Genomic DNA, 25,565 nt, shown 5'->3' with positions numbered 1-25,565 from the left:
CATTAATTGCGATAAAAATTGCGATGGCCATTTAAATATCTGTAAAATGAAAAAAAACTAATTTGGTGAATTCTCTTGTCATATTATTTACCGAATTAGATTCCAACCGGAAATAAATTTTTTGGTGGTTTTTTCTGCTGGATTTTAGCGTTTTCAATTTTTTTTTCTAGTGTTTTTTACTCTTTGCGAGGGAGTTCGAAAGGAACACGAGTTAGGGCGCGTTTGGCAAGTTGCTAAACAGTAACAATTTCTATTTTTTTGTTTTCAGAATAAGTTTTGAACGCAAACTGTTTGGTAAATTTTTGTTCCGGCACAAATTTGCCAAAATTTGTTCCTTAATCGGTTTTGGAGCGAGAATCAAGAAAAAAAAAAAGTAGGTTATTGTTTCAAGAATCAATTTTGGAACAAAATTAAGAATCAAGAAATTTTTTTTTCCTGGACTGTGGCCGGCGAGGGCGAGGATGACCTTCGCCAACCTCGCCAGATCTAGCGAGGGCGGCCCTCGCCCAGGCGACGAGGGTCCAGCCCTCGCTGGCCCTGGCTTGTGGCCAGTCACCGGCCATGGCCAATGAAGGGAAAGGGGAAAAAAAAGAAAAAAAAAAGAAATATTAAAATATTCAAAAATTATTAAAATATTATTAATAAAAAGAAATTTTTTGCAGTTATCAAATGCATTTTTGTTCTTTTTCTATTTCAAGAATAGAAATTTTGGACAGTTACCAAAACGCCTTCAAATGCTTAGAAATTGTTCCTGGGCACTTAATAAAAAAGAATCATTTTTGAGCAGAATCAGCTTTCAGGAACAGAATGATTGCCAAACACGCCCTTAATTTATTTTTTCTTTTCCAAAAAAAGGAATGTGCACTTCCACGGATTAGATATTCAATTATGACGTCATCTTTGGGCCTTTTTCTTTAGCTCGATATTTCCGTCTCCCGACCAAAATATAAAAAAACAGGGAGCTCAATATTTCCGAGACGAAATATATGCAAGCTCCAGTTCTCCAACCCTTGGAAAAAAAGAAGAAAAAAGAAAGTTCTCCGACCCTTCTCATGCGGAATTTACACATTTGCCCTCCACCTTGTTCCCCCGCCACATTCCTCTTTTTCTCTTCCGCCTCCTGCAGCAGCTATTCTCCTCCTCCTCCTCCTCCTCCGTCCCCGCTCCGCTGCGCCACCCCCCGCTCTCTCTCTCTCTCTATCTCTACAGCCCGAAACCCAGCAGCACTTGAAGCTCAGAGAGTTGATCAGAGTAGCGAAGCCGAGCCTCCTCCCTTCGTTTAGCCACTCCAATGGCATGCTCCACGCGCTTCAGCTGAAACGTGGCCGCCGAGCTTTTCTCAGGTTAAACTTCCGGTCTCTGCCCGTGCTCTTCTTGGGTTTTCTTTGGGACGCCTCGGGTGTCACGCGCATACCCATTCTACAAGCATCCTGTGTTTCTTCTGGTTTTTTTTTTTCCTTCTCCTTTTTGATTTGGTTTTGTTGTGCAATACGTTTTCATCACTCAGACATTGGCGTGAAGGAAAACGGGTTGTTTTGACTGATTTGTTTTGTGGGGTGCCTTTTGCTGATTGCAGTTATGATGGATGAAGACCAATTTGAAGGTAGTGGAGAAAAGATTGCTGAAGATGTTCCGAAGGCATCTTATGATGCAAAACTACAGGAACTTCTTCATTATGTTACCTCGATGGAAATCAAGTTGTGTGCCGATGCCACGAAAGAATTCATCAAGTTGCTTAAGAGTGGTCATGGCGGTCATTTGCTTCATAAGTATGTGCAGACTTCTCCCAAGTTTACGGAACTTCTGGAAGCTTGGAAGCTTCGTCGAGGGAAACCGGGAATTTCCTACATATTTAAGTTGATTTCTGCTCTTCTGAGTCATCCCGATGGAAAGTATCGACAGTTTGATGCCAGTAGTACCGTTGTTCATAGGGCTCTTGACAAGTTTTCGAGGTTGGTTGTTGATGAAAAGTTGGACGATATTTATAAGGAACTGGACAGCAAAGAAGCTAAGCGCCAAAATGCTGCACTTCAGCTTATGGCTTCAATCGTACGGCGGGGTTCCGACTTAGCCTCTGAGGTTGCGAAGAAGTTTGATTTTAAAAGCCAGGGCTTTCACAAGCTTTGCGTGTATAAGAAGAAGCAGATTGATGTCAAAAGGAAGTATTCCACCAGAAATTCACTTGTTGGGTTTGCAATGTCGTTTTTGGAGGTAGGGAAACCCGGATTGTTGAGGTGGATCCTGCAACAGAAGGACATGTACTCCAGTGTCCTTCGTGGTCTTGGCAATGATGATGATGAGATTGTAGTTCATGTTCTATCCACGTTGCGCGATAGGATTCTCACTAAAGAATCCTTAGTTCCCCCTGGCCTGCGTAGTGTTCTTTTTGGAAGTGTTACCTTGGAGAAGCTCATCAGCATTTCTGGAAGGGAGAATGGAGGGCTAGCTGCAGAGTTGGCTCATGGGATCCTACTTATAGTTTGTACGGATCCATCCAGTGGCTTGATGCCTGATATAAAGAGAGGCACAAACACGTTGAAAGGTAATGCCGCGCGACTGGTGGGCCTCATCAAGAAACTTAGAGCAGCAGAACTCAAGAATCACAGAGACCTTCTTTTGGCTATTGTTCATGGAAGACCATTGTTTGGGTCTGCATACATGGAAGAGTTCCCTTACAATGTGGAAGATCATGCATCACCACTATGGTAGGTCCCTGTGGAGCAGTGTATTTGCTAAATTTTGCTTTTCCACTTCCTTTTTTCCTCTTTCATTCGTTACTGAACAATGGACCAATTCCATATTTTAAATGGCATCTGTTGCAGGTTTTCTGTTGCTTCTTTGGCAGCTGATGTGGTTTCTTCGGTGGGTTCTGGCTCTCCTTTTGGTTTCCTTGATTCTGCATCTCGTGATTCACCTTCTTTGAATAGTGTGGACGTGCAGAATGTCATGAGATCTGTATGTCCTCATTCATACTGTCGATCAGGTATGAACAAGGGCTTGCTTCACTCCGATTTTCTTGTCAAGAATGGCACTTTGAGGCTTCTTCTGGAGGCACTTAAGCTCTTAGATTCCTTTGTCGGTGCTTTGAGCCATTGTTCTTGTGCTAGTGATGGGGACATGCAAACTTGGGAAACTCTCAAGCAAGAAATACGGAATGAAATCCGAACCTTGCTCCCTGATCCCCAAGTCTTGGTGACTCTACTTTCTACTCTGAGCAGTAACTCTGGAAAAAGTGGCCAGAATAAGAGAACGCCAGATTCGGAATTACATGGCAGCAACAGCGTAAAGAAATTGAAAACGGACAATGTTCATGATGATGGAGATATCATTGTGAGCGGGATTTCACTTAGTCCAAAAGCTGGTTTGTCTGGAAAAAGTGAAAAAAATGTGGAAACAGGAGACGAGTCAGGTGACGAAAATAGTTTTGCAAATATTTTTGCTGAAATATGGGGGCTTGACCAGTCCCATGTGCCTGTTTCTACCATGCAGGAGGCAGAGATATATTTCTACTCCAGGCTTGTTGATGCTCTCCAGATATATCTAGTAAGTTGATACACATTTTTTCTTTGGAAGCGTAGATCTACTTTGGAAGATTTGTAGATAGTCTAAGAGCACAAGACTTAATTGATCACCATAATAAAAAGGAAAACAGGTGGGGCCTACTGCTAATGAATGAATGTCACATATTTTCTGCACAATAATGCTTAGTACCATCTCAGTGATAGAAGAAGTAATCTCATGGCCTTCCATGCATTTTCATATAGTGGAATTATTGGGTTTTTCAGTTTATCATCAGTGAAATAGACATCATCACTTTAATGTGTGGATGAGATGGAGGTATATGACAAATGTCCATCATGAAAGGCTGCAATGCACCAATTTCTTGCTGGTGGTTTTTACATTTGTTCGTTTTTTGGATATTTTTCCTATGACCCCACATGGCTAACGTCACTTGATATCTCCCAATTGATGATCACATGATGCATTTTAGAAAAGTCATTGATGGACTAGGGTTGACAGCTTGCACAGGAGACTGTATGATTTTAATTTACTGCTTCTAATCGACCGTGACCATTTAGGCTCCGCCTAATTTTCTTAAGCAGTGCACCATATATAGCAGTTTAGCTTTTGTTCTATAGAGTATAGCACCTTAGAAGTATTGACTAGTATCAATTTCAAGTAGTTTTCTGTCGTTTTGCGCTTTGCTCTTTACCCTTGATTCATAATGGTACTGCTTTGTCTTACTTTTTCTTGTATGTGTCTGACATATTGCTTGTTGCCTCCTATATAAGTCTTCCTCCTTAGTTATGCTGCGACAACTAGATTTTTTCCTGATTAATTCTCATAGTCAGTTCTTTGATTGCACGCCATCATCATGGTTAAGGGGTGTATTGCTTGGGACATGTCTGCTATCTCAGCTTCAGATAAACCTTCAGTTTGGTATCATCATTTATACCAGCATCATACCTGTAACTGCTTATGCAACTGATGCAATTTCTTTCTTGCAGCATATGATGCCTACGGTGTTGGAGGGGTCCTTTGAGTTCTTTGTCAGTCTTCTTCGCGATGCTTTGGAACTGCCAACTAACTTGCTGAACTCGTTTCTGACTCTGCTGAAGGAGTATATCAGATTGGCCCCTGCAAGTGGATTGCCGCGGAAAATTCCAGTTCTGATGTACAAGCATCTACAGACCTTTATGTACTTAGTACTCTTTTCACCAATTCGCAGCATCAGGGATCAATCATATGATCTGTCAGTGGCAGCTATGTTGAGCACTGGTGCATTTGATAAGAATCCGCGTGAGGTTAATGCATGGTTCTTGTTTCTACCTGGTTTTAATGACAATAAGTGTTCACTTGTCCTCCAACAAACTAAAGTTCTACCAACTTTATCTCAAGCTGTCATTTCTTTCCTTGCTGATGCTATTTCCACTGTTGGAAATAATTTATTCAAGTATTGGGATAGCGTCCGGAATCTTGTCAACAATTCAAATGACCTCAAAGATTGTTCAGGTAATTCTTTTTCACATGCATGTCCCCTTTTTGCTGTCATGGGTTGCTAATTACGCTATGTTTGAAAGTCTTGTTTTTGCATAAGTAGTGTCTCACTGGAATGTGTTGATGAAGGTTGTTGAACATATGCTTTCTTCACTTTGATCATATACCATTTGCCCATGCTGACTGTATCAGTATTGTGCTTTCCCCAAGTATGGTTAGTGCTTAATGGCTTAGCTATCTTGTTGAACCACCATGAAGGAGTCATGAGGTTTAATTTACAATATAAATTGGAAAGTCGGATTATATTTATACACGATAAGGAAAATGTTTTTGGACATCACATTGATCCTCATCATTTTGAGGATGTGAAGTTGTTCATTCAAAAGCAGGTGCGCTTCTACTTTTACTTTCTATGTGAATTGGGTTTACTTGAAGCTGGTTGGCCTATTCGATATACTTAATTCAACTATATGAATCAAGCCACTATTTCTTAATGCTTATCCTATTTTCTAGCAGATGTTTCGCCATCTTTCAGCCCTCTTGCTGTATGTATCCTTCAAAAGTGTTTGAGGGTGCTCAAGTCTGAGTCAGGTTCTTTTTCATCATGTGAGAAGACAATGCTTTCATTGTACGTTTGTAGTACATTGAAGTATGTATTGCAAACACAGGTACTCATTTGTGTTTTGCTTTGATGTTGTGAAACCTCTTGTTCTAGTCTGCTTAGAGCTCTGAATTTGAACAGGTAGATGCAGGATGCCTGTCTGCTGCACTTGTGTCACTGTTGTCTGGGAGCATTGACAATTGCTCAAACATGGTAGATGGTTCTGGTGATATTCCAGCCGAATGGGGACCACCCAGGAGTTTGCTGCTCTTTGCAGAGAGCATACTGCAGGGTCAAACGTGTTGTTCTTTTGCGAGTTATGAGAAGGCCACACCTGCTGATAGTTCCTTTTTAGGTACACTTGATAAAATGAAGATATCTATGAGGAGATGCCAGACCATCGAAAGAGTTGGAATTACTGAAAGGTTTTCTTCCTCAATTATGTGCGCTTCACCGAAGCTGATTGTAGAACATTTTCCGGCTGTTGTAACCATTGCACAGGATATAAGTGGAGTTTCTTGGTCATTTTTGACATCCTTATTCTTTCTTGAACACAATCTGCTCGCAGATGTTTTTAGATTATGGCCTGAAATGGTTATTAGAGCTGTGAAAATGGTTCTAGTCAATGTTGGTTCTGAAGGCAGAAAAGATGATGCTGGTGGGGTTTGCAGTCAATCTTTTCATTCTGAAGAACCGAATTCTGGTGGTGGCACTGGTGCAAGTGAATCTCCTTCTGTTGCTTTGAGTTTCTTGTTGGGGCAGATACCTTTCCATGTGCTGTTTCCTGCAATTTTGTGCTTTGATAACCCTTCTTTAGCAGATTCTTTGGAAATGAAAAAGTTGCTCCTGCAAAAAGCCTCTCAAGTGAACCTTGAGTGCCTCCTTTCCTATATACACTATGTGCTATTCTGGATACATCAGCTACAACTGTCTACAGGAAGTATGCCACCAGTTCAACTCAGAAAATCTTTTGAACTCTGCATTAGTCTACTATATCACATTTTGTCTCAACTATTGAATTCGAAACTTAATAGTGGTTTTCCCGAGAAGGATGAACTTATCCCGTTACCAGACTATGTCCAAGAAGCAGTTGGATGCATCTTCTCTCATCCTGCATTGACGGTATCCTTGACCTGTCCGTTGGGCTGCAATGAGATGTTAGCCAGGGAAGATGTTCTGGAAAATTTCATCGAAACCTTTGATTTATCCAGCAAAAGATCTCTTGAGATAGACTTCTGTGGCTTTGGTTTACCGGGAGCAGTTTCTGCTTTTTTCTTGTCTTTAGTTGAGAATCACTCCTCCTTTATCAATGTGGAAACAGGTGCGACTAGACAACTTGTGAAGGGTTTTGAATCTCTGGTACATAGGCTTCTAATTGGGTTCAAGAATGTGCTTAATCTGTGCATTCAGACACTAAACTTCAGACCCCTTCTGCCAACATATCGTGCTCTGAATACTTTGAATCGTCTTATATCCCCATTTGAGGCGTTCAAGCTGGTCTGGTCTGTGTTCAATATAATTGACTTGAAAGACACAACAATCTCTGAATCCTGCCGGAAATCTATTGTTTATATTGGATGTCATTTTGCTGCCAATGCTTTTGAATCTCTCGGTATATATTTGCAGCAGCAAACCAATAAAAGATCACAATACGATTCGTTATGGAGGACTAGAGATCAACATTTTAATGCTGATATTATTGAAGATATTTATTTGAAAGTATTTGAACTTTCCAGTCTTTATGAAACAGATATTACTGATATTTGTTTGCTGAAAGCTATTACTGCCGCCTGCCGACTGAAATCTGTGCAGCATCTTAATGTACATCCGCTGAGTTCTGTACTTTTGAGGGTCATAGTGAGCACTCCAGCACAGATGGTTTCTTATTGCATTAGTGGGATGAGTATGATGAGAGCTAAAGCTTTGTTTCTGCTTACTCAGTTGAGTCCTCTGCATCTGTCAATCTTTGGGTGCGTGCTTTCAGGTATTCTGACTCCTGAGGGCAATCTGAAGTCTACAAACAATTGCAGAGGTCTTTCAAATGAGGACTTTTTGATGCTCCTGCCAACTACTTTGTCATTCATGGATTCGATTTTTTTGAGATATGGGAAGCAGTGCTACTGGAATTTCGGATATATACCTCTATTTTACTCCAGTATTCTCTTAAATGGTTTCTGTGAATGGAAAAGTTTTGTGTCCAAGTTTGTATTTCAGGAAGGATATGGTGAGTTCACAATAACTTCTGCAGACGAACTCCTCAATTTTGTGAAAAACAGTTCTCTTGGGAAAGCAGTTCATATGTTACATTATCACTTTGTCTCGGATGCCGATTCCCTGAATATTAAGAAGCAAATGGAGTTATTTGATTCAGTTTTACCCGATGGTGAGAGTCATAATGACTTGCTAGATTGTGATTGGAGGGATTTAAATTCTCATTCAGTTAAAGAGATTTTGAATCTTACAAATGGAGTTTTGGCAAAGATACTGTTATGTAGGATGTTGTTATTTCCCAGCGACAATCGTACAGAGTCTTTGACAAATAAAGGACCAGAATACTCAAACGAGAACTCTCACGTGATAAAAGCAGGTTTGGAGTCATCAAGGATTCGATTTTTGTGCATTTTGGTGAGTTCTTGGGAACAGATTGTTAAAAGATCCCGTTTAGATTCTACTTCTGAAAAGGAGAAAAACAGAGAATGTGAATCTTTGTACAAATATTTGGAAGAGTTGATGTTGAGAAGCATTTTCGAGCTGATAAAGGAGATGCACGATTATCTTGTTCAGTTGAAGTTCATTCCCTTCATGAGACAGCTGATAAGAACCTGTCTTCTCTATAGGTTTGAGGATCCCATAACTTTGAACTTACTTAGGAATATTTTAACTCCACTGTGCAAGGGACAATTTTCATGTGCGCCATATCTGCAGCTGCTACTTGCGCACTCTCAGTTTCCCTCTATATTGCACTCTATCCCTGAGTTATCACATTCTTTACAGCTTGGAGCATTTTTGAGACCCATGTCCAGCATTCTTAGGTCAGTTGCTGTTCCTCGCATCAGCAAAAAAGATCAAGAATCAAACAAGCATAGTGTAAAGAGGCTGGAAGTTCTCCAGTTGCTCAGAACTCTGATTCATTTCAGTTTCAATGGCTGTGGCAGCGAAATTGATTCGGGAAATGAGGATGGCATAAATTTTCAACGGCTGCATTCATTTATTCTGTATTCTTATGGCGGGACCCTTGGTGAAAGTGATCTTGAGTTATTCAACTTGTTACAAGAGATAGACTGTAGTGGTGGATCAGAGTTGGTAAAGCTCACTGATACAAATTACCTGTGGGGAAGTGCTGCCTTGAAAGTGATGAAAGTATGGGATTTGGAGCAGAACTTGTCATCTGATGTCATGACCGATACTGAAACAGATGAATACCGGAGACTGCAATTTAGGGAAAATCTTCCTATTGATCCCAAGTTATGTGCATTGACTGTATTAGATTTTCCATATAATAGAGCTACACATGAAGAGCCTTCTTTCTTGAACAAGGTCCAGATTAATAACTCTAAAGATGTGGTATGTCTGCAATTACATTTTTCATCTGATCCTTTTCCTTTCCATGACATGGTTCCTCCTTTTGCAAACTATTTGACCGGTAGTTATGAACCTATCTTTGTCCTAACTTTCTTTGGTTAACTCGCATGCAGATCCACATACCTGCTATTGAGAGGAAGCAAAGATATGATCCTGTTTTCATTCTCCAATTTTCGCTTCATATTCTACCAATTGGCTTCATTGATCCTGTGGAGTTTGCTGGTCTAGGGTTGCTAGCTGTTGCTTTTTCCTGCTTATCTTCACTTGATGATGGGATAAGGAGATTAGCTTATCAAACTCTCGCCAGTTTTAAGATTGCTTTAGAGGTAACAGTATCTCATCTGCAGCTGCGATCTCTGAATTTGTACTAGCAATTTCCACTTGTATGAGTTATGTCTTTCATTATGGTCATTATCCTTAAAATTCAACTTGCTATTGTGATAGTATGACAGTGAAGTAGATATATTCTGTTTTGTTACAAAAATATTAAATGTTGCTATGCAAAAACTTAAGTGGTGACTTTGTTCGATCTGAAAATCTAGCTGAATTGGGCAGTTACCAAACTGAAATAAGTTAATTACCTTACCCTGCTTAAACCATTAAGGAAATGCTGAGATATTAATTACAATATATAGATTGGATCTTCTGTCATGTCACTATTGTATTAATATGATATTATGTTTTTTTGGTGATATATACATTGAAGGATTTTCTGAACAATTGCTCATATAATCTTTCAGAAGTGTCAAAAGAAGAAGGACATTGTTCACCTTCGTCTCTTGTTGAACTATGTGCAAAATGGGATTGAAGAACCCTGGCAAAGAATTCCTTCTGTTATTGCCGTCTTTGCAGCAGAGGCATCTTTAATATTATTGGATCCATCAAATGATCATTATCCTACACTCAGTAAGCTCTTGATGCACTCTTCCAGGGTAAATATGAAGGTAAATGATGAATTTCTTGCTCTTTCCTTATTAGTCTTCAAAGGCAGGTTGTTTTTCTTTGTGTGTGTTGCCTTTATGTTATAATAAAGCGTTGTAACCATATGCTTCATTTAATTGTCTATAGTCTGTACCAATGTTCCATGAGTTTTTGTGGAGTAGCTCTGTCAATTTCCGGGCCGAAAGAATTTGGATATTGCGACTTGTATATGTGGGTCTTGGCAATGATGATGATGCCCCGGTTTTCATGAGGAACTCCGTTTTCGAGAATCTGCTGAGCCTTTATGCTTCTCCATTTTCAGATAATGAGTCCAAAGAACTCATTCTTCAGGTAGCGTGAACGAGTCATCCGTTATTGGATATGTCTATTTTCTCTTGGTGATTGAAAATTCATATTGGGTTATCGATATGGCAGTAACAAAATCTTCATCTCATGCAGATAGTTAGGAAGTCAGTTAGATTGCGAAAGATGGCTTGTCATCTGGTGGAGCACTGCGGTTTGTTTTCATGGTTATCATCTGCCCTTTCTCATATCAATGAGATGCTGTCTGGAGACGAAAAGGGTTTCTACTTTGATCAATTGGTGGTGATATTAGAGGTAGTCACTCTTCCTAACGTCTATTTCCTTCAGATAGTAATTTTCATGGTTCCCTTTACAGTCTATAGGAAATACAAAACTGTTTCATTCAGGGCATGAAATTTCTTCTCTGCCTATCCGTGCATCATGTGAGAGACAAAATCTTACCCATTAGATCCTCTCTCCTTCTCTTGTCAACCTCCCCCACCGCCTCTCTCCATTCTCAATTCTTGTTGTCTTTTTTTTCTTTTTAAGCTGGGTATTGCCTGGAATTATCTATGAAAATATAAAACTAAAGCAACCTCAAATGGTTATTGGATTCCCCCCCTCTCTCATGGTCTTCCATTTATTTTTAAGCTGTGTATGGCTGGAATTATCTATGAAATAAAATTGATTCAACCTAAAATGGTTACGGAATTCCCTTCTCTCTCTCTCTCTCTCTCTCTCTCTCTCTCTCTCTCTTCTTTTCTTTTATTATCTTTTTTTTTTGGGAAAAAACCACCAAAAACCCCAAACTTTGCCCACTGTGACACATTTACCCCAAACTTTTTTTTGTGACACCAAAAATCCCAAACTTTGCTATTTGTGACACATTTACCCCAATACACTGTAGCCTAGGGTATTTTAGTCTTTTTCCCTTTTTCTATTTTTTTTCTGTTTTTTTTTTTCTTTTTTCCGGCAAGGCTGCCCTCGCCGGCGAGGTCTCCGGCGACCTCGCCGGCGCACGAGGGCTGCCCTCGCCGGCGTTGGGCGAGGGCAGCCCTCGCCTCGCCGGCGTCGGGCGAAGGACCCTCGCCCCGCCCAGGCGAGGGCTGCCCTCGCCGGCGTTGGGCGAGGGCAGCCCTCGCCTCGCCGGCGTCCGGGCGAGGGACCCTCGCCCCGCCCAAGCGAGGTGAAGGCTGCCCTCACCTGGGCGGGGCGAGGGCTGCCCGCCGGCGTCGGGCGAGGGTTTCCCCGCCCGCCCGAGCGAGGGCGACCCTCGCTCGACGCCGGCGAGGGCCGCCCTCGCTCGACGCCGGCGAGGGCCCCCTCGCTCGACGCCGGCGAGGCGGCCCTCGCCGGCGTCGGGCGAGGGTCGCCCCGCCCGGGCGAGCGAGGGCAGCCGTCGCCGACGCCGGCGAGGGGCGAGGGCGTCGGCGAGGGCTGCCCTCGCTCGCCCGAGCGAGGCGACCTCGCCCGACGCCGGCGAGGGCCGCCCTCGCCGGATCTCGGCGAGGGGGCCCTCGCCGGCGTCGAGCGAGGGGGCCTCGCCAGATCCGGCGAGGGCGAGCCTCGCCGGCGTCGAGCGAGGGTCTCCTCGCCGGATCTGGGCGAGGGCCGCCCTCGCTGGGCGGGGCGAGGGAAGCCCTCGCCCGACGCCGGCGGGCAGCCCTCGCCCCGCCCAGGCGAGGGCAGCCTTCGCCTCGCCTGGGCGGGGCGAGGGTCCCTCGCCCGACTCCCGGCGAGGCGAGGGCTGCCCTCGCCCAACGCCGGGCGAGGGCAGCCCTCGCCCGGGCGGGGCGAGGGTCCTTCGCCCGACGCCGGCGAGGCGAGGGCTGCCCTTGCCCAACGCCGGCGAGGGCAGCCCTCGCCTGCGCCGGCGAGGTCGCCGGAGAGGTCGCCGGAGAGCCTTGCCGGAAAAAAGAAAAAAAAAACAGAAAAAATAGAAAAAGGGAAAAAGACTAAAATACCCTAGGCTACAGTACATTGGGGTAAATGTGTCACAAATAGCAAAGTTTGGGGTTTTTGGTGTCACAAAAAAAAGTTTGGGGTAAATGTGTCACAGAGGGCAAAGTTTGGGGTTTTTGGTGGTTTTTTCCCTTTTTTTTTTTTTGAGGTTTTGGGCACATAAACTTTTCTTAAATGCACCTTACCAAAAAAAAAAAACTTTTCTTAAATGCATGTCACTTGCGAGGACATTTGGAAAGAATATATACCTGGAGGACTAGAAAGTTATCTAGGGGAATGCTTCTACATTGTCTTATACAATTGGGATCTTTATTGTGATGCTGACTTAAGTAAAGTTAAGCGCGTGATAAGGACTTGCTTCTCTGACTTTTAACTTTTTTGGCTACAGGTCATCAGTAATATTATCTCGTCCAGAAATATTACAGAGTGGTTGCAGAAACATGCTCTCGAGCAGCTCTCAGAAGTTTCTTCTCATCTGTTCAAGTTTCTGTCACACAAAGCAAAATTGTTAAGAGAGAATACTTTGGTTATTCATTTGATCCTCCAGATATTGGTGACGACCCTGAAGATATCTCAGAAAAGGAAGATATTCCAGCCACATTTTACCCTTGCCATCGAGGGTCTGTTTCACATATATGATGCCATTAAGTTGTGTGATGGCACCCAAGCATTCCCAAGTTCTGAATTTGGTCTCAGGTCTATTCTAATGAATGCACCTCCTCCATCAATTATTGACGTGGTCTGTCTGTCTGTCTCTCTCTCTCTCTATGCAGTCAATTGTCATAGGACAGTTGTGAATATTTTCATTACTCTTTGAATTTCTTGGATAAAGATATTTGAGGTGCGACCGAAAGGATGCACAAGCATCTCAAGTATGCAGTTACAAATTTCTTGGGTGTTTTTCCACATCCTGTAGCTTACTGATGTCTTTTATATCTAGTTAGCTCGACTTAATGTGGGTTTGTCATTGATAGTCTGTGCGATGACATCTCATTTTGATTTGATTTACAGGATGAAGAAAAGCTTTTGAATTTTGTCCTTTGGGCAATCTCTGTTGCCTTGAAAGCAGACTCCACAGAAATTCCTCATCCTGGAGGATCTCATATCAGTTTAACAATCTCCTCGGAGGAAGAAATATGTGAAGATTCTTTGGCATCAAAACTTCTTCGTTGGTTGGTGGCATCTGTAATTCATGGGGAACTCTCTGATAGATCCACATATACGGATGCAAAATATTCAGAAAGATCTGACCTGAAAATGCTGAATTCGTTGTTACAATTTGTCAAAGAAACAAGTAGAGGAAGAAGCCGAAAAACATCTGGAACTGGAAAGGTGTTAGCTGCTGCGATTTTGTACCTTCAACAGCTTCTTGGCACGGATTGCAGAGTGCTTCCATCTGTTGTGTCTGCACTCTGCCTTCTACTATATGATTTTTGCGACATTGCAGGTAGGTTAACCTACTATGTTTAACTGTGCGGGAAATACTGTTTATCAAAATGAATTCCTTATTCTTAGACCGAGCAAGTCTAGCTAAAACACTTGAATGCAATTTATGCAGTTACTGAATCAGATCTCTTGCTCGATGGTACTCCTGTGGCCTCACAACTGTCGAAGATAAGCTGCCCTCTTGAAGCTAATCCTGCTTGGAGATGGTAATTCTTATTTTACCTGACGTCTTGTGGTTTCTGTTCCTCCTAATACATGTCAATCCGGATGGTGATCATACAACCAATATTCCACGTTTTTGAACGAATAGATGTAAAACTGACTGGCGATTAATTCAAGAGTCACGATTACTCAGCAACTTCGATTTCACCTAAATAGATGTCACTTATTCTTCCATGTCATGATCGGTCCTATTTTGTGTACAGGTCGTTTTATCAGCCATGGAAGGACTTGTCGTCGGAGGGGACAGATTTGGAGAGACTGGATGAATATCAAGCATGTCAGACCCTGCTGCTCGTCATCTCAAATACGCTCCGGACGGGCCCTTCGAATTCACTCGCTCTGTCACCTCGGGATGTTGAGAGATGCGGTGTATATGAATGGGAAAGGAGTATCATCGAGAGTAGCTTGTGTACAGATTGAATAGCATGTAAACCCCATAGGCCAATTTTGTCAAATCTTGATTCAGTGTCAGCACATCATCCTCATGAAATCCACAAAGCGAGTCCCTAGAGATGCCTTGATAAGCCTAGTTTAATGTTCTCGACGCCATGCAATTTGCATAACAACCCCCTATGCTTTGACTTTTTGCAACCAAATCACTGGCCTATAGGTTTGAATTTCGGGTTCCGATGATTAAGGCTTTGTTTATTTCGCGAATAATAAACGATTCGAAAATATTTTCTTAAAAAATGATTGCTTGTATTGCTCGAAATAATTAGTCAATGAAAAATGTTTTCATTATCGATGATGATTTATGTCTAAAACATCTTCGTACACAATGAAAATTCTTTTCATTCGATCATTTCCGCAAACAATACAAGTAATTCATTTTTAAAAAATATTTTTCAAATTATTTATTTTTGGCAAAATAAACGGAGCTTTAATGTCATATATTTTTAAATATAGAAAAAATTTGCAACTCTAAAGTGAAATTCAAATGTCCAATGTTGAATATAAGAAAAAATAAATTTAGGGATATTAATAATTAATTAGGAATTAGTTTAATAAGTTAGGGAAAATGACACAAATGATCCTTGAATTTTTGGCAAACTGTGTAACGTGGTCCCTGAATTTTACCTCAATGTGTGATATAGTTTCCGAATTTTTAATTTGTTCAATATGTTTTCTGGACGTTTAGTACAATTTCAATTTAATCTAGGGAAAATCCCAATTAAGGACCTCAAGTGGAGCCTTTTTCTCAGAAGAGGGCCCCAAGTGGACTTAGTGTCAAATAAGGGTTTAAAGTGCCCAATCAGTCTCAAATAAGGACTCGAAGTGCCCAAAAAGTCTCAAATAAGGGCCTGGGTCGCCGGCCGGCGAGAATGTTACTATTCCGGCACCGGAACAGTAAATTTTTTATTTTTTATTTAATTTTTTCCTTTATGTTTTTCCTTTTCTGTTTTTTTTTTCTTTTTCTTTTCCTTTTCTTTTTTTCTTCTCTTCCTCCGCCGGCCATAGCCGGCCGTGAGGTCGCCGGCCTCAGGCGAGGCCGCCCTCTGGGCCGGGCGGAGGTCGGCCTCGCCGCTGTTGGCGAGGGCTCGCCGCAGCGAGGCTCAACCTCGCCCAAACGGGCGAGGTCGAGCACAGCCGGCTTCGGCGAGGGCTCGACCTCGCCGGCCGGCCGGGCAAGGGCTCGGCCCGCCGGCCGCTAAGCGAGGCTCGACCTCGCCGGCGTCGGGCGAGCGGGCGAGTCGAGCCTCGCCCGGCCGGCGGCGAGCCCTCGCCAGATCTCGGCGAGGCTCGACCTCGCCGGCACCGGGCGAGGGCGGTCCTTGCTCGACGCCGGCGAGGGCGGCCTTGCCTGAGGCCGACGACCTCCGCCGGCCCCGGCTATGGCCGGCGGAGGAAGAGAAGAAAAAAAAAGGAAAAGAAAAAAAAAGAAGGAAAAAAATTAAAAGTTACTGTCTGAATGCTTGAATAGTAACATTCTCACGGCGACCCAGCCCTTATTTGAGACTTTTTGGGCATTTCGGGTCCTTATTTGACACTAAGTCCAATTGGGATCCTCTTTTGAAAAAAAGGCCCCACTGTGGGTCCTTAATTAGAATTTTCCCTTTAATCCATGAACTACATGTAAATGTTCAATGTTGTCTTTAGATCACATTGAATAAATAAGTTCATGGACCACATTGCACATTAAAGTAAAATTCGGGAATCACATTGCACGTTAGATTAAAGTTAATGGATCATTTATGTCATTATCCCGTTAAGTCAATGCGAAGAAATTGCGAAATATTCAAAACCCGGACAGAAAAAGGAAAAAAGAAAATCAGGAGCGGGCGTTGACCACGCGACATCGCACGTCGGCACACGCCTGCTCCCCTTTCAACTGCTCAAAACAACCCAAAAAAAATCATTAAAACGAAAATTAAAAAAAAAGAAAAGAAAATAAATTATATAACTATATTAACACTCACTTCAAGGATCTGTTCGTGTTCGTGAATCTGCTGTTCGCTCTCTCTCTTCTTGATCTGTTGAAAAGATCACCGGCGAGGAAGGAAAGAGATAAAAGAGGGGGGAAGAAGATGCACGATTTCTGCTTCACGTTCCCGTATGGCCTCCTCCTGGTGATCGGAGGGCTCATCGGCTTCCTGAGGAAGAAGAGCGTCGCCTCCCTCGCCGGCGGCGCCGGCACCGGCCTCCTCCTCGTCCTCGCCGGCTACTTGAGCCTCAAGGCCTTCGAGAAGAGGAAGAACTCCTACGCCGCGCTCGTTCTCGAGACCGGTGAGCTCTCGTCCTCCTCGGCGCGTCTGCGGCGGTTTTGTTGATGTGTGGAATTCGGATCGTTTTGGAAGCCGTAACCACGTGAAATCTTTTGCTTCCCATTCGGTTTTGGCGGTTGACAAGTAGGTTGACATGTTCGCTTTCGTACGCTTTTGATTTGATCTGTCTGTTTTGGCTTCTGTGATGTGATGCCGCGTTTCGTCGGCGTGTTGTTGGAAGGCCGGTCGAGATCGTCGCGTGAAGGTTGAGTCGTAGGAGCTGAATTGATGAAATGAAGCTACTGAAGTTTTCGATCGATTGGTTTTTAGGTGGTTAAGAACTCGATAGTGAGATTTGCAAGGTGGAGAAGCTGATATCCAATCTAACTGCCGTGCCGTATCTGTTTGTTGTATCGGCGGTTTAGCTGTTGCACTAGTCACTGCTGTTATTAAATTATCTGCATCCATCATTTGATGCCGCCTCGAGTCCGTAAGGATGATCCGTGTATTTTTTGTTTTCTAGGGTTTGCCATTTCTATTTCTCATTCTCTATTTTGTTGCTTATCGACAACAGCAATCTTACTTTTAAGTGGAACACGCTGCATTCTCTAAGTGTTCCTTTTTCTGTGAAATTGGTGATTTCTGGTTTTCTGCAAGCAGTCTCATGTGATGGGGGTAAGAAAAGGATGCCTGATGTGTCCTGATCAGGAATGTTCCCGATGAAGCCGCATTTACTATATCACCAGAGTCGGTTATCCAAAGGGACAAGTAGTTTTCAGGAACTCTGGAAATTTTGTCTGTGAATAGCTTGATGTTGGTGTCAAATGCTTGCATGTTAAGCTGGCAGTATCCAAGGATAGCATTTAGCAAATGGCAAATGTTATTGTAACAACTAGCTAGCTTTCCAGGGATCCTGCTGAAGAAGAGATCATAGCTAGTTCTGAATAACGAACTTTTAGTATGTTTAACAAGATAAAGCTAGTCAATTATGTGTTTCGAATATCTCTGAACTTCTTACTATACATGCATGTAGAAGGGTATAGTCTGAGAGGATGTGTTGAGAATGTCTACAATATGATTGTCATCTCTCTCTTTTTTTGTTTGTGTATAAGTTTTTCATCTGAATAAAGTCATTTAAAATCACACACTCGTGCACATGCACGTGCATGAAAGCAGCGTGTGGATTAAGCTTTTTGTATAGATGTTATAGCTGACTTACTATTGTGTCTTTGACAGTTTGTGCTGCCATGCTTACCTTCGTCATGGGACAGCGCTACCTCCAGACATCTAAGATCATGCCAGCGGGTATTCTTGCTGGGATAAGGTAGCTAGAATTATTTCCTCCGTTGCTAACCATACATGGTTTTACAGAACTCGTGTATCATCTGAATAAGCATGTTGTGTTTTCTCTCTCACACCATGTAGTTGCAACACCAGTTGCTCACAAATTTTCTGATCTAATGTCGGTAAAAGAGTTGTTAGGACATAAGAGTGACTTTCATCTAAATATGAGGCTAATTGCTAGTGCTAGTTTACAACTAATGACTATTCTTAAAGGAGGGTTTTTTTATTGAAAAGATGAATTGTGGAGATCTGCTCTGCCTATAATATAACTTAATATGGATAATTACTGATCTTCAGATGCATAGGACCAAGAATATCCATTCTGCTGATCATTTTAAACAAGAAGAAGAATTCTCCTCTATTTTTTTCTTCATTTGTATGGTTCTCCTTAGAGAAAATGAAATACTTGGATTAATCTGTTCTGATTCACATGGTCTTGACCTTCAGAGAACATCCTTTGCTTCTCCTATTAAATCTTGATTCATAGTCGTAGTTGTCTGCCTTATCGAGGAAGTTCATACATTCGGTTGGTATTCTCATCATCAGACTAATGGGTGGACAGTTATTGCGGCAGTCAGTAATTTTTAAACATCAAAACTATAGTCTTTAAGAAGTGAAAACAGAAAAACAAATTATGATGAAAGATACGTCTAGTATCTATCTCTGGTTGTGTGTATGTGCGTGCCCTAATGAACCATGCATCCATCCCACCAATTTAAGCTTGTAGATAGGTTGATAGAAGTTGAAAATAACTACCCTGAAGGAATTGGTAATTCATTTGAAGTTTGAAAGTCGTATCTTATTTTGAACATTGCTTATGAGGAGTGGGCCAAAATAGATAAGATATTACGTTTTTGTTTAACCAAAAGAACAATAGTTACTTTGTAACTTGTTTAAAGCTTAATCCTCTTACGGTTTTGTACTTCTATACAGAGATGCAAGTGTTTCTTAATGTCGAGGATACAATTAGGAAGGCTATCATTGTCATTTTAGGGGAAAAAGGAGTTCCATATTGGAGTCAATCATGGCTTAATAGTAATATACAGTATGAAGTGGAGTCCATGGGTGGACCGGACAAGGTGTTTGCTGCAATTTTCTGTAATTATATACTATAATCTAGGAAATTTCATGTGAAACTTGTTTTCTTGAATTATGTACTATATTCTATGTACTTTTATATAAAATTTTTGAATCTCACCTCCCTGAATTAAGATTTTACAGACTCTTTTAGCTCATTTTGCATTCACCATTGACGGAGTTAACGACTGAATTGATTCATGCAATTTTTACTTGGTGTATATTACCTAGCGTTTAAGAACTGGCCGGCCAGCTCATTCAGTTGAATCAGAAATTGGATACCTGTTCCGTATTTTTTTTAAGTTGCAATCATGCTGCTCTAAACCAAGGATTCAGTCTGCCCGTTTTATATTTTATGTAGCTTTATATCTGCTAAAACCTACATTCCTCTACTTCATGTATTCTCATTTGCCTAGTAATCACTCTGAGCTAATGCACTTTCCAATTCTCCTCTATTCAGTGCTCTGATGACCGGGTTTTATATCTACAAAATTGCGACCGGAGGCAACCATTTCGCAGCCAAGGCTGAATGATGGCATCTTGGAAAATCGAAGATCTTGACTAAAAAATTACCAGGTGTAACTACTGTTGTTTTGTGTAGGTGCAAAAGAGATCTTTCCTTTCTGACGAATCCTGGTTTACATCCACGGCATTAGCCGTTAGTGTTTCTCACTCAATTTTAAGGACTCATTTTAGCCCTCTATTGTACACGGAATGAAAGTGCGAAAAACATGTTTGGCTTGAAGTGTGATCATGTCAAGATATAGATCCAGAAGAGAGTCCGCTTTTTGCAATGTGCATTTGAATGGAAATCTCCGTGCTCTAGCCTCGAATGTGATGTCAATGCTAGTTTAGGATTAGAGTTGGATACCCCCATTTATTACCTGCCTGGAAAAAGAAAAATACGAGGGAGAAACACGTAAGCAATTTTGCGGCACATAATAGAACCCAATTCTATGAATAGCCTGCTAACTTCGTCCGTTGTAAACTTTTTCAGCGTCAAATGTGTCTTTACATGTCAGAATCAGAATAAATAAGGACATTATTCTTAAGAAAAGCTACAATCGACGCCCAATATACAGCATGTCGTACAAGACTTCCATCCACTGACCAACAATTTTCACTCCAAGACTGTCTAATAACATATTTACAAATATCACAGTACCTATCCACTGGCACATGAACGATTCCTGTGAGGAAACAAAGAATACATCTGGCAGAATCAATCTGAAAAATACAGGATATAACATGCCGTGCGAAATCCGAACTTACGTTAGCAATCTTTTGGCCTGAGGTATTTTGGAGGCAGAGAAGGACACCTCTCGTTCATTTGGGGGTACGGGTCCATAGTATTGTATCCCGGTAGTTCCATCCGATACTTCCCTCGGATCTGACAAAACGGGAGCTTGACATTGTCGGCATCGTTGCACCATTTTGGCAAACGGCTCGAATTATTCTCGAAGAACCGCAGCGTATATGCATCTTTTATCTGCAGGTGGGAAAGATGAAATGAGGACCTTGAACTACAAAAACAGATGACTGGAAGAATCTAAAAGAGATTTCTCTAATCAAATGCATAATTCATAGGGCTGATGACAATTAATTAGTTTCTCATTTATCCCAACGTAAAATGACTCGATTCACTATTCTTCTCCTCAAGAAAGAAAAGGAATCCACATCATGAAAGAACCTAACCCGGTACTCGATATGAAATGACAATCCACTCAAACAAGATGGTGCATATCGTGCATGGTGGCCTCACCGTGAATTCCGTCACTTGAATAGAGTCAGCAATTGAACTGAACAATCCTGCCTCCTTGTACATTTCAAGAACAAAGGCAATGCAAGAGGTTGACTTTCCATCACTGTACAGCCAATCATCCCGCTCTGGGATGGTAAGCAGTTCATCGAAGGATGAGCCACGCTTTTCAGTCTCCACTAAAATATCTGGAAGATCCAGCCCCTGCATGAAGTCAACAATTATTTCTGGAAAAGGAAAAGGATATGCTGAATTTAACATAACCATTTTATCCACCTATCAGTTGTCAAGGTATGTCTATGAAACATAGGCATATCCTCAACCTGCCTTTTTTCTGCGATTCATCTGGTACATCTCATCAAACATACAGAGAAGTACCAGAAATTGTTGCCTTCAATGATCTGACATGTATATTAGAGTCGTTATTCTTCTAAAAGTTTAAACCATAAAAAAATGAGTTCTTACCCATTCACACCTACAAGTTCCCTCCAGTCCCTAATTTTCACTACTTATTCTAGGACACAAAACTCGACATTATTCTTGATGAAGAAAATTAAAACCAAGGCAAATCAGTTACTTGAAGAAAAATTGGACACTGGAGTATTTTCACTAAGCTGAATCGTGTATAAATATTTAATGGTGCAACACACCGTTTCATTGCAAAGAAAAACAAAAAAAGAAAAAAGAAAAAGAAATAAATGAAGTACATCGGAATCCCTAAATGATCCACTCTCTCTAGGATCTCAATCTAAGCTAACCCATTGGGTCATTAGAGTCCCAATAAACCAGATGGCAAAGTCCCAAGAAAGGAAAAGGATTTTAGAAAGAAGGGGCATACCGTTAAAAAAAAAATTACTCAAACTCATCCATGAGGTATATCCTAGTGAACTGTTCAAGTCTACATAAAGATCCTAAAGAGTGATAATATTAAACACTATCTTTCTAAACCAAAGATCCTCAGCAGAGAAACTGTTAATGATACCTCAGTTCCAAGTCGCATGTTCAAGGCTTCATTCCACAAGTTGGTAGCATAAGAAGGTCTTAACTGATTCCACACTGTCATAACAGATGCAACCTGCACAGTCATTGCACTAGTTAAACCAGCGGAAAAGGAGACCCTTTTAAAACGCATAACATGTCACAATATGTAAATCTGAACTTCTAGTTAGATCCCTTAAAGGAAAAAGAATCTGCATTTTCAACTGAGCATAGACCTAAAGGTAACCTATAGATAACCCTATCAGCGATTATTAATTTATTCGGATAAACCATGGATACGGAAATAAAGTTAAATAAAGATACCAGATGAGCATCCAAGGGAGGTGGATAGTTCCCGTCAATTGTGTCTATCCAGCTAAATATCATGTTGTGATAACCATACGGTTTTCCTTCCATACTCCGAGCATATTCCCATGCAGCAGATTCATTGAACTTGGCCCGCACGTCAGGATGCAAGGGAAGTAATGCAATATGGGGATTGGAGTTATCCTTATTCAGCTCAAACTCCCACCATTCATCCCAAGGTAACATCGCAATAATATCTTCGCCCTAGAAGGAGAAAAAACAGAGGAAAAGCACTTCAAAGTCGTCATAATTGGCGAAACTTTAAAATACCATGAGCTTTTATGAATCATGTCTCAGACAACTATAAATGGTAAACTGAAAAGCTACCGTTCATCGATGCACAAGTTTTTTCTGAAATCTATCTTCAACGGATGCACTCTCATAAGGAGCAGCATATCCACTCAGATTCACTCCTCATCAGCATAGCATCTTATATTGACACCAAATTGCAGCCAATTATGAGGAAAACGGGAATCATTTCTAGCTCTGTTATATTTTAGCATGGAACAACATTCATTTAAGGCAGGAAGCAGAAAAGACAAATGGATGTCTGTCCAGAAAACTCGAAAAAAGTCTCTTGTGCTTAAAAACTGAGCCTCCATTGAACAGGCTAAGAAGAAAAGACCAGCACAGCAAGATGGGAAGGTAGAAACACAAAGTAAATTAATGGATGCAGCAATGCAAAATACATCTGCAAATTAGGCTAAGATTCTGCAACCACTTTTCCTCCTTTGTATTACAATGATCACTCAGGTCAAGTAGGTGCTGCTTATGACTTTTCTCGTCCCCTGAATAACTGGGTAAGGCAGCTGATGAGGGATTTGGTATGAACTATGAAATTCTCTAAGCCGAATAAAAAATCCATTGCATCATATTAAGGAAGGCATGTTCCCATTAGGATGGGTAAAGGACGGATCAGAAACAATACTTAATCTATAGAAGCACCTTAGATACCAGGCCGGCCAATTTTATATCCCACCTGTTCATTCTCATGTCCCGATTCGCCAACCCACAGCTTTCCTTCAGAGTCCCTCAAGCAAACTGCAGAATGACCAGCATAAGAACCACTGACCCACTTCTCCAATGTCTCAAAACCACCCCACCGCCCACGGATTTTTGATATTGCAAGGAAATCTCCAGAATGAATATCATCTGTACTTATGTTTGTTACCCAGGGTTTGGGGCGTTCCTCAAAGGAAGCACCCATGTGCTTCTCGAGAAAGGCAATGTTAGAGTTTTCACCCCAGCCAGTATTTGTAAACAAAGGGAAGACATCCCACAGAGCTTGAAGTGTTCCCAGCATCCCAGCTTCCATGAGGAAGATAGAAACTCCTTTGCTTTTTACCTGATTTCAGATGAAAAGAGGACCATGTTTACATCCAGATAACAATGACTACAAAACATGACAAGAAAGATGTTAAGTCCCTTACTAAAGAGAGTACACACGTACGTATTCATACTCTGCTTTTCCTTCCCAAGCCTTAAACTCAAGGGTATGCTCCCGAGACAAGAAATAGAAATCCCATGTGACACGGTATGGAGTTGCAAAGACATAAAGATCCATGCAAGTCCAACTGTGAGCCTTGTTGACCTGAATTGGTGCCCATCAAATTCATAGTTAGTTCACCACTTAAAAGCACGACACAGATAATAACAGGTTATATGCGGCACCATTTAAAATCATGGATGGAGCAACAACCATATATCCCGAGGAAATTGACATAATTTGCCTTCCCATAATTAACAAAATTGAACAATTTGTATGGATAATGATACTAGGAAAAGAATCAAATCAACCATCAAGTAACACAACGTTCAGAGGCTCGTAAGGATACATCAAAAGGGAAGAAAAATAAACAAGCAGCAAACGCCCACAAGAGAAAAGCCTCGCTCTCCAATAACTCCTTGAACTGAGAAAACAGGCAAATGGAAAAATTACATGCTTCTCCCCAACCCACTATATTGAAATGCACAGCCAATTGCAACGACGCTACTCCATATCAGAGGTATAGTCGAGCTGAGTTGAGTTGATACAGTTATTCATCCAAACTCGTTTTGACAACCAAAAGTCGAGGTTGGATACAGGACTCAACTGATAAAGTAGTCTCTATACTGCTATGCTAGAGCTTGGATGGCTATACAAAAGCAATTCATAAACCCAAAGACCTCAATCACATAGCGAACCAATCAAGTAAAGCATCACGAAATCGAATTCTACTCCACACCGGTTCGATACTTATCAAGGAGTCGAGTCGAAACTAATAAAACTCAACCGGAGCTCGAGTGTCTCGCGATAACTTCGATTCATTCGCAACCTAACTCGGTCATCGTCGCTAACTATCTACCAATCCCAACGCTCCAAAATCTTAACAACGACCAAAGACACGCTCGCGGAATCAACAGCAAACCAATCAGACCTTGATGTGAAGCGTGCCCCCGCCGAACTCGCTCTCGCTCTTGTTGTGGAACTCCATCCAAGCCGCGGAATCGTAGAAGCAAGCGCCCTTCCAGTTCAGGCTGGCGTTGGAGGACGGCGAGGCCGAGCCGACGAAGGTCGGCAGGAGATCCAGGGGGCCGCGGAGGCGGTTGAGGATCGGCCACGAGAGCTGCCGCGGCAGCAGAGGGAGCGCGTCCACGGGGTGAAACGGCAATCTCGCGGACAGAGAGAGGGGCGCGACGGCAGCGAAGAAGGCGAGCAGCAACAGCGCGATCGGTCGCGAAGAAGGCGAAGAAGCCATTGCCATCAGAGAGAGAGAGAGAGAGAGAGAGAGAGAGATTCTGTATGCGGGCGTGTGTGTCAATGCATTTGGATGAGAAGAAATGGGGAGGAGTGTGGTTAATGGAGATGACGACGATTCCTGAGATTTGGCGGCTTCGAGAGCGATCGCTGATGATTATCGCTTGAACGCATGGAATTGAGCTTCCGTTGGGGAAAGGCGGAAAGAGTGGCCGAGATGTTTCGCACACACAGGCAAGACGGACTCTTCCCGAACCGGTTCGTTCTTAGTTGTAACCCGGCCTGATCCAAGAACCGATAAGATGATACTTTACTTTGCCCTTGAAGTTTCCTTTTCCATCCCCTCCTACATCACTCCGAAAAAAGAATTTATCTCAATTTTCACCCCTCGAAATTTACTGCTTCGCTGCCAGTGGAAGGGAAAAATTGTGCAATGCCCCAACTCGGGCGGGCAAGTTATGAAAGTTTCCATGAAATTCCACAAATTATGTTATATATTGATTAGAAATATGTGAAATAGAATATAGTACGCGTGCGTCTAATGGAGATGATGTGTTGATAGAATTC

The 25,565-nt window shown here is 42.0% G+C and overlaps 3 protein-coding genes and 1 long non-coding RNA gene across 7 annotated transcripts; 2 read left to right on the top strand and 2 right to left on the bottom strand.

Moving 5' to 3' along the window:
• The first annotated feature begins 1,129 nt into the window (after positions 1-1,129).
• On the top strand, positions 1,130-14,564 carry LOC115665853 (uncharacterized). Of its 2 annotated transcripts, XM_030587676.2 has the most exons (14): positions 1,130-1,343; positions 1,577-2,705; positions 2,823-3,543; positions 4,509-5,013; positions 5,515-5,666; positions 5,741-9,163; positions 9,295-9,507; positions 9,922-10,125; positions 10,250-10,453; positions 10,562-10,720; positions 12,756-13,106; positions 13,379-13,814; positions 13,926-14,019; positions 14,239-14,564. In XM_030587676.2, exons 2-14 carry the CDS (start codon positions 1,579-1,581, stop codon positions 14,453-14,455), a joined length of 7,806 nt encoding a protein of 2,601 aa, XP_030443536.1. In that variant the 5' UTR covers positions 1,130-1,343; positions 1,577-1,578; the 3' UTR covers positions 14,456-14,564. The 2 variants fall into 2 exon arrangements, with proteins under 2 accessions (XP_030443536.1, XP_030443542.1); XM_030587682.2 differs by lacking the exons at positions 1,130-1,343; positions 1,577-2,705 and having other exon boundaries at positions 2,824-2,983; positions 3,108-3,543.
• A 1,682-nt stretch (positions 14,565-16,246) lies between these two features.
• LOC130137202 (uncharacterized) lies at positions 16,247-16,570 on the bottom strand. The gene is made up of 2 exons (XR_008815782.1): positions 16,453-16,570; positions 16,247-16,364 (listed from the first exon to the last, which is right to left on the bottom strand). It is a non-coding gene; the product is annotated as an uncharacterized LOC130137202 (long non-coding RNA).
• Positions 16,453-19,970, top strand: LOC130137201 (protein FATTY ACID EXPORT 5-like). Its single transcript, XM_056307982.1, has 3 exons — positions 16,453-16,759; positions 17,974-18,061; positions 19,619-19,970. Exons 1-3 carry the CDS (start codon positions 16,561-16,563, stop codon positions 19,689-19,691), a joined length of 360 nt encoding a protein of 119 aa, XP_056163957.1. The 5' UTR covers positions 16,453-16,560; the 3' UTR covers positions 19,692-19,970.
• LOC115665954 (uncharacterized) lies at positions 19,744-25,197 on the bottom strand. Of its 3 annotated transcripts, none has more exons than XM_056307979.1 (8): positions 24,679-25,197; positions 23,712-23,852; positions 23,241-23,606; positions 22,220-22,465; positions 21,900-21,992; positions 20,921-21,121; positions 20,431-20,647; positions 19,744-20,046 (listed from the first exon to the last, which is right to left on the bottom strand). In XM_056307979.1, the coding sequence occupies exons 1-7, from the start codon at positions 25,003-25,005 to the stop codon at positions 20,432-20,434; spliced, it is 1,590 nt and encodes a 529-aa protein (XP_056163954.1). In that variant the 5' UTR covers positions 25,006-25,197; the 3' UTR covers positions 19,744-20,046; position 20,431. The 3 variants fall into 3 exon arrangements, with proteins under 3 accessions (XP_056163954.1, XP_056163956.1, XP_056163955.1); XM_056307981.1 differs by having other exon boundaries at positions 19,744-20,042; XM_056307980.1 differs by lacking the exon at positions 19,744-20,046 and adding an exon at positions 20,111-20,348.
• Between the last annotated feature and the right edge of the window lie 368 nt (positions 25,198-25,565).

This window comes from Syzygium oleosum, unplaced genomic scaffold (assembly GCF_021117445.2).
Source record: "Syzygium oleosum isolate NSW1041296 unplaced genomic scaffold, Sole_v2.1 Sole_v2.64, whole genome shotgun sequence".
Taxonomy (NCBI): domain Eukaryota; kingdom Viridiplantae; phylum Streptophyta; class Magnoliopsida; order Myrtales; family Myrtaceae; genus Syzygium; species Syzygium oleosum.
This window is presented reverse-complemented; position numbering and strand designations above follow the sequence as displayed.